Here is an 8,507-nt window from a genome sequence, read left to right as displayed (position 1 = left end):
AGACTTACAGTAACAGTTGTAAAAATAATACAAACCCCATACACAGAACTCCATCATACCCCACCCCCCTCCACCAATACTCTGATCTACCAACTTTAATATTTTGTCACTTTACCATTTCTTTCTTCCCTTCCTCCCTCCCTCCCTCCCTGTCTATCATCCATCATCTATTGCTCTGCCTTCTGAATGTATGAGAGCAAGTTGCACACATCCTTGAACAAATAATGTAATTCACATATACATTTCCTATGAACAAGGATATTCATTTATGTAATCATGTTATGTGTAGTTAAGAAGTCCAAGAAATTTAACATTAATATAAAGCTTACATTCTATATTTCATTTTTCTCTCGTGTCTCAATTGTGTCCTATTCTTAGCTCTCATCCAGGATCATCTATGGCATTGAATTGTCATTATCTATTTAGACTGTCTTTTTTTCAATTGTGAAAACAGATACACAGCATAAATCTTCCCATTCCAACCCCTCCCAAGCATTCCATTTAGTGGGGTTAATCACATTCACAATGTTGCAATGCCGTCAACTTCCCACCATCCATTACTAGAAATTTCCATTCACCCCAAAAGAAATCCTATACTCATTTCTTATTAACTCCCCATTGCCCCTTCCCCCACTTCTCATAACCCATACTCTACTTTTCATCTCTATGATCATATTCTCTGATACTTTCTTTGTGTTTACCATGAGGCTTAAATTTAACATCTTAAGTCTATAACAATCTTGTTGTCTTTGATACCACATTAACTTCAATAGGACACATAAACTGTGTTCCTGTACTCCTCCATTCCCCCACCTTTATGTAGTTCTTCTCAAAAATTGTATATTTTACATTGAGTCCAAAACCACTGATTTATCATTACATTTTATGTATTTTAGATCCTGTAGGAAGTAATTAGCGGAGTTACAAATAAAAAATACAGTAGTATTGGTATTTATATTTACCATGTGATCTTTACTGGAAATCTATTTCTTCATGTGGTTTCAGTCAATTGTTTAGTGTCTCTTCCTTTCAGCCTGTACAATTCCCTTCAGAATTTCTTATAGGACTGATCTACTGGAGATGAATCCCTCAGCTTTTGATTATCCAGGAATGTTTTCATCTCCCCCTCATTTTTAACCTCCAGGTGTTTGTGAATTTTCTGGGTCTCTGATGATTATTGACTTCTATTTGTATTCCATTGTGGTCAGAGAATGTGCTTTGAGTAATTTCAATTTTTTTAATTTTATTGAGGCTTGTTTTATGTCTCAGCCTGTGGTCTATTCTGGAGAAAGTTCCATGATCACTAGAGAAGAATGTGTATCCTGGTGATTTGGGATGTAAGGTTCTATATATGTCTGTTAAAGTGCTCTCTCTCTCTCTCTCTCTCTCTCTGTCTCTCTCTCTCTCTCTCTCTGTCTCTCTCTCTCTCTCTGTCTCTCTCTCTCTCTGTCTCTCTCTCTCTCTCTCTCTCTCTCTCTCTCCTCTTTGTTTCTCTGTTGGTAGGGCTCCTTTTAGTATCTGAAGTAGGGCAGGCCTTTTATTGGCAAAATCTCTCAGCATTTGTTCATCTGTGAAAAATTTAAGCTCTCCCTCAAATTTGAAGGAGAGTTTTGCTGTATAAAGTATTCTTGGTTGGAAATTTTTCTCTCTAAGAATTTTAAATATGTCATGCCACTGTCCTTTCACCTCTATGGTGGCCACTGAGTAGTCACTGCTTAGTCTTATGTTGTTTCCTTTGTATGTGGTGAATTACTTTTCTCTTGCTGCTTTCAAAACTTGCTCCTTCTCTTCCGTATTTGACAGTCTGATCAGAATATGTCTTGGAGTGGGTTTACTTGGATTTATTCTATTTGGAGTTCACTGGGCATATATGCCTTGTGTATTTATATTGTGTAGAAGGTTGGGGAAGTTTTCCCCAACAATTTCTTTGAATACTCTTTCTAGACCTTTACCCTTCTCTTTCCCTTCCGGGACAATCTTATATTTGGATGTTTTATTGTATCTATCATATCCCTGAGATCCATTTCAATTTTTTCTATTTTTTCCCCATTCTTTCTTTTGTTCTTCATTTTCTGTTTTGTGGTTCTCGAGGTCACTGAGTCGTTGTTCAGCTTCCTCTAATCTTGTACTATGAGTATCCAGAATCTTTTTAATTTGGTCAACAGTTTCTTTTATTTCCATAAGATCATCTATTTTTTTATTTACTCTTGCAATTTCTTCTTTATGCCCTTCTAGGATCTTCTTCATGCCCTTTATATCCTGTACCATGCTCTTCTTCATGTCCTTTATATCCTGTGCCATGCTTTCTTTGTTTTTCTTTAGTTCTTTGATTAATTGCTCCAAATACTGTGTCTCCTCTGATCTTTTGATTTGGGTGTTTGGATTTGGTTTATCCATATCATCTGTTTTTTTTCATATGCTCTAAAATTTTCTGTTGTTTTGGGGCTCTTGGCATTTGCTTTACTTGATAGTGTTCTTTTATTATATGAAGGATTATTCAGACACCACTCTCTAATTTGTCAGTTTTACAGCTTGGTGGCATACACTTTCTCTAACTAAACAGCAGATGGCATCTGTGAGTCACTTATTCTCCTCAAATCAGTTCTCCCCAACTTTGTCTTTGTGGTGTGTGGGGGTCTGGTTCTTGCAGAGTCCAATTGGTGCACCAAGTTTGGGTGTGTCATTGGTGCTGTCTGCCCTGAATGTGGGGCATGTATCTGAACAGTTAGGGAGGCAGAGCAGCTTTAATAATGAAACCTCCCAGGTGTTCCTGGAGATTTAAGGCTGTTGCAAGAATCTAAACTTTCATTTCAGTCTTGCCACAGATCATCTCTGCTGCTGACCCACAAGTCCTTGGTATTGGCATAGGGTCCCTGGGATTTCTGGGTGGGTTCCTCTTCCCAGCCATGCCCTTCTAGGGCTTCTGCTGAGGGAAGGTTGTGCTACATCACAAGTACACACTGTCCCTCAAGGGAAGCCCTGGGCTGCTGGGCCATGTAGGTGCATTCCCAGCATGCTGTAAAGACGGCTGAATGGGGCCTGCTAATTTCCTCCTTTTCACAGAGCTGCACCTTCCCAGCTCTGGGAAAATTAGCTGTGGGTGCATGAAAGGCTATTGTCCATGCCCAATATGCAGCATGTGTGTGGTGTTGCCAGAAACCCCCCATCACACTGGGTCGCTTGGTGCAGCTCTGGGCTGAGGCCCTGGTGCCAGACAGGAGCATTCCCAGCCCACCAGGAAGATGGCTGCAAGGGGTGTGGTTCTTTCCCCTTTTGGCTGACCTCTGCCTTCCCCACTCTGAGATAATTAGCAGTGGGAACACAAAAGGGTATCTTCCACACCAGATACTGAGGTGTTCGCACAGCCCTTTCCTGCCATGCTTCACTGTATGGTTCTTGCCACTGTATCTGCTGCTGCTTCTGGGTTTTTTTTTAAAAAATAACTAGTCCACCTCCAAATGCCAACCCACAGTTTAAAGTTCATCAGCTTATTAGTAATTAACTGTCTTTGACTTATTCTTTTACTTATCTCTGAAATTGGGATGCATCTTACCATCAGCAGCATATCATATTTTACTTTGCAGAATCTTTAATTTGTTAATGGTGCCTAAGATAATGGTGTATCTTACAGTTGATGGTGTTTTACATTTGACAAAATATAAAAATGCTCTTAATCTTCTACTTTCAAAGATACAGTCTCTCAACTCACTCTGAGCAATAATAAAACTTAAAACATTTTCTTCAATCCTTCCATCTTTCTCTGTCAACCTTCAATTTTGAATCATCAGATTATTATTGCCAATCTTTATGTTTGTATGGTTAAACTCACCTCCATTACATAATTGGTAACTATTTTATAAGCTGTATCAGTGTTAAATTTTTTTACTGACAGCTATAAGAAATGAGGAAATCAGCATACCTTCACTTTACCTGCTCTTCACTCTCCCCTCTTAACTTTATTAGACAGGTCATTTAAACATCATCATGGTTCATGACATGTATATTCAATTCTGAAAACTTAATCCCCACATAGGTTTTAAACTTAGTTCTCAGTTTACAATATTCAATTCATGTTAAAATTCTTGCTCTGTATTTACTCTCTTTACTTGGTTGACTGAAATTTTTCCTCTAATCATTTACCCTGCTGGGCTCATATAAATACTATTTTCTTATTTTTTTAAATTAGATAAGTGGTAGGTTTAGAGAAAAATCATGCATAAAATACAGAGTTCCCTTATACACCCCTATTATTAACACTTTGTTTAAGTGTGATACATTTGTTATAATTGATGAAAGAACATCATTATACTTATACATTAACTATAATACATCTTTTATATTATGGTTCAATGTAGGTATTGTACCAGCATATGTTTTTGTGTGTGCTTTTAAAGTTTTTATTCTGTTAACACACATGCAATTTAAAATTTCCCATTTTAGACACCTGCAAATTCTTAAGTAATTGATGTCTAAAAATGTTAAGCTGTTTGTTGCTTGTAAACTCAGTTTGTCTTGACATAAAATGTTTGGATCATACTTTCTTCCCCTAAAGACTTTGTAAGCATTGCTCTGATTTCTTTTAATTTAAATGCTTCATTAGAAAAATAAGACAGAATTCATTTTTTTCTGTTTTGACTTTATCTTTTCTGCCAAACTACCCAAAGGATTTCTTATCTGAAATACAAATACTTTATTTGGAAACACCTGACCATGGAAACTCTATGCCTATATTTCCATAAACAAGCTGTGCTTTCTCAATATTTAGAAACCAGTCTCCCTCAAATTTTGAAAAAGATACCTGCAATGGATCTTCAATTAACTGTTCTGGTCCATTATTGTAGTTTTCTTCTTTGGGAATTCCAAGAAGGCATGTGTTGAACATTCTTTGCATGCCCTTTATGTCAGTGATTATCAATAATGTGAGTCACATATGTGGTTTTTAATTTCTAGTAGCCACATTTTAAAAAGTAAAAAAAAAAAAGTGAAATTAATTTTAAGAAAATATTTTATTTAACCTGATATATTTGAAGGTTATCATTTCATCATGTAATGGTATACAGTAATTAATAAGATATATTAAATTCTTGTTTTACAATACATCCCCAAATTCTGGTGTGCATGTTATACTTACAGCACATCTAAATTTGGATTAGACCCTTTCTTGTGTTCAGGAGCCATGTGTTATAGTGGCTATACTACAGGGCAACAGAGCCTTATATATATATATATATATACACATGTGCGTGTGTGTGTGTGTGTGTGTGTGTGTGTGTGTGTGTGTATTTTCTTGCTTCCCTATCTCAAACTTGGTTTCTATATCTCTGTATCTCTACTCCCTTTTGTAGCTACCAGATTTGTTTTTTTTTTTAATATTTGATCTCCTCCACTTTTTAAAAAAGTTTATTGTTATAAAATATGTAAAAGTGGAATATTCCTACTTAACCATTTTCGTCTGTACAATTCAAGTGATATTAATTGCATGTGAAAGATTCTACTATCATCACCAACATCCATTTCCCCAAATTTTCCATCACATCAATCAGAAACTGCACCTGAGTTCTGTCAGATGCCTTTCCATTTGATTCTTTGAAACTCTTCCCTGAAGTCTTGTATCTCTCCCTTCTGCTCTTGCTATATAGAAGAGAAAGCTTTAGTACATATTTTAAGTACATGACTTGTTTTCCAATTTTTCAGCTGTTCAATGACACCTTTTTTTTCTCAGTGTTTGGAAACAACCAATTGTTTCTTGTCATGATCTCTCCCACATTTTCTTTTTTCTTGAGTATCTTTGAATAGATTTGTGATGTTATTTTTTGAAATCTACATGAGGTAAAGATCTCATGGTCAACTTGTTCATGAGAGGTTTCTGTTTGGGAAAGTAGCCTGCCCCATGATTCATGGTTGTTGTGAGTACTTTTCATCTTTAGGTCTCTATGGTCAGTGTTGATTGCTGAGGAACAACTGACAATGCTGTCTACTTGCTTATACAGTGACATCTACAGAATTCAAAAATGGCTCATCTGGGTAACTTCTCATACAGCCCTGCCTCCTCTGTTCAAACTAAGTGCAGAGAAGACCATGCCCCCCAAATAATGCACTCAATTCCCATTTTTATGAGCAAGGTTTTTGGTTTTTAATTTCGGGTGACCATATCCCCAATAGTCATTAGGGTCATACTCCTGTGGACCTACTTACCCACTTCTGCCTTTGCACTTCACTGCCTCCTCCAAGCCCTCATCACTCTTTCTCTTCTGTTGGAGGTACAGAACCCAACACATGTTTCTTATCCTCTAATTCCAGTCTTTAATAAGCAAGGAAATGCCCTTATTCTTAATTGGCTCCAGCCTTGGTAATTCCATAGGAAAGAAGAGACATTTATACATTTTTATTAGGAGCTTGATAAAAACTGAAAGCACTTGTTTAATTTGGCTCTCTGAATTTGTGCCAGCCTCATTTGAAAACCTCTCCTTGATGACTGGCCAGTCTACCATGCCTGAGTCAAGGGCTGGAAAGCAAGAAACTGCAATGCAGAAACCCAACTGCAACTAGCAGGAACCAACCCTTAGGAGAGGAAACCAACTTTTATTGTAAAGAGGTAACAGGCAATATAAATAGAATATGTCATTTTAAATTAAGATGTTATACAAAGTCCAGTCTGAAGAATTAATGGCAAAAAAAACAGCAATTTATTTAACAAGGCATTTTGAAATTTTCCTTGCATATATCCCTCACTGTGGACAAATGTATTTTGCTCATTTTCTGATCTCACCTATAGAGAAGTACATCCTTCTGTTTCTTGTCATACCTTCACTTGATCTTCACTATTTATAGAACTCTGAAAGCAAGTTAGGTATTCAAGTGGTTTCTACTTCTGTGGGAATATATTCAATTATTCTATTTTGATATCTGCTTACCAGTTTCATGTGATCCACCAGAAGAACATGGAAAATTTCTATCTTAATCTTTCTACGTTCAAAGAGGATGTATTTTCACAAGTATTCTGACCCTCTCAGCAAAGAGAAGGTGGTAGGGACAAGGTTTGGTGACATTTAGTGTCTCTACAAAGCAGAGAAATGGCATTGAGTTTATGGAGGAGGCTATTGAGTGAGGTGTGGACTGAACAGTGGGAAATTCTTCACACTGAATACTGGGAATTTATCACAGGGTTTGTAGAGAGAGGTCTTAAGCTATATATGTTGAATAAATGTATTGAATGGAATAATTCCTCCATTTTTTGGATATTTTCTTACAGTGACTCATGGAGCCAGTAGCTGGGACCAACAGGACAGCAGTTACTGAGTTCATTCTTCTGGGACTAGCTGAAACAGAGAAGCTGCAATCTGTGCTCTTTGTTCTCTTCCTCTTTGCCTACATGGTCACAATTGGAGGCAACCTCAGCATCCTGGCTGCCATCTTGGTGGACCACAAACTCCACACCCCCATGTACTTCTTTCTTGGGAATCTATCAGCACTGGATGCTGGATGTATCACTGTCACTGTTCCTTCAATGTTGGGTCGACTCCTGTCCCACAAGCATACAATTGCCTTTAATGCCTGCATCTCACAGCTCTTCTTCTTCCATCTTCTGGCAGGGGTAGACTGCTTCCTGTTGACAGCCATGGCCTATGACCGATTCCTGGCTATCTGCCAGCCCCTCACCTACAGCACCCGCATGAGCCAGGCAGTTCAGAAGATTCTGGTGGCCATGTGCTGGACTTGCTCCCTTGCCAATGCACTGACTCACACTCTTGCTCTAAACACCCTCAAATTCTGTGGTCCCAATGAGGTCAACCACTTCTACTGTGACCTCCCCCAGCTCTTCCAACTCTCATGCTCCAGCACTGAACTCAATGAGCTGCTCCTCTTTGGTATGGGTTTCATAATGACAGGTATCCCCTTGGTTTTCATCAGCACCTCCTACATCCATGTAGCAGCTGCAGTTCTACAAATGCGCTCAGTGGAGGGAAGAAAGAAGGCTTTCTCCACATGTGGCTCCCACCTCACTGTGGTTTTCCTATTCTATGGAACAGGAATCTTCAACTACATGCGTCTGGGTTCTGAGGAGGCTTCAGACAAGGATAAAGGGGTTGGGGTTTTCAACAGTGTTATAAACCCCATGCTGAACCCACTCATCTACAGCCTCAGGAACCCTGATGTTCAGGGTGCCCTGTGGCAGGTAATTTTGGGGAGGCAGTCATTGAGATAAGAAGTGTTAGAGTCTCTTCTTTCCTACCTTTCTGGTTGAGAAATATGCCCCATGGGGATAGAGACCAGAAAATTTGCTCCACAGCCACCTATCTATCTTTTGTGCTGGAAGACTTAAGTGTTTGTCCTACAAGGGAAGCCCTACCTAGTTCATTCTTTCTTTCTTTCTTTAGATAAATTTTATTCAGTAATTTCTGTGACTCAGACACCTTTGTATTGCACTGGCTATATGGCCATGAACAAAATAGGCAAAAGTCTCTCTATTCATGCCATTTATTTTCTAGTGTCAAGACACAAAGCAA

The 8,507-nt window shown here is 38.3% G+C and overlaps 1 protein-coding gene across 1 annotated transcript; it reads left to right on the top strand.

The window, feature by feature from the left end:
• Nucleotides 1-7,246: 7,246 nt before the first annotated feature.
• Nucleotides 7,247-8,206, top strand: LOC119514647 (olfactory receptor 3A2-like). The gene has a single exon (XM_037810458.1). It carries the CDS (start codon nt 7,259-7,261, stop codon nt 8,204-8,206), a length of 948 nt encoding a protein of 315 aa, XP_037666386.1. The 5' UTR covers nt 7,247-7,258.
• The last annotated feature ends 301 nt before the right edge of the window (nt 8,207-8,507 follow it).

The sequence above is a fragment of the Choloepus didactylus genome, chromosome 18, assembly GCF_015220235.1.
Source record: "Choloepus didactylus isolate mChoDid1 chromosome 18, mChoDid1.pri, whole genome shotgun sequence".
In the NCBI taxonomy this organism is placed as follows: Eukaryota; Metazoa; Chordata; class Mammalia; order Pilosa; family Megalonychidae; genus Choloepus; species Choloepus didactylus.
The sequence above is the reverse complement of the archived record's forward strand: the minus strand, read 5'-3'. Positions and strand labels throughout refer to the sequence as shown.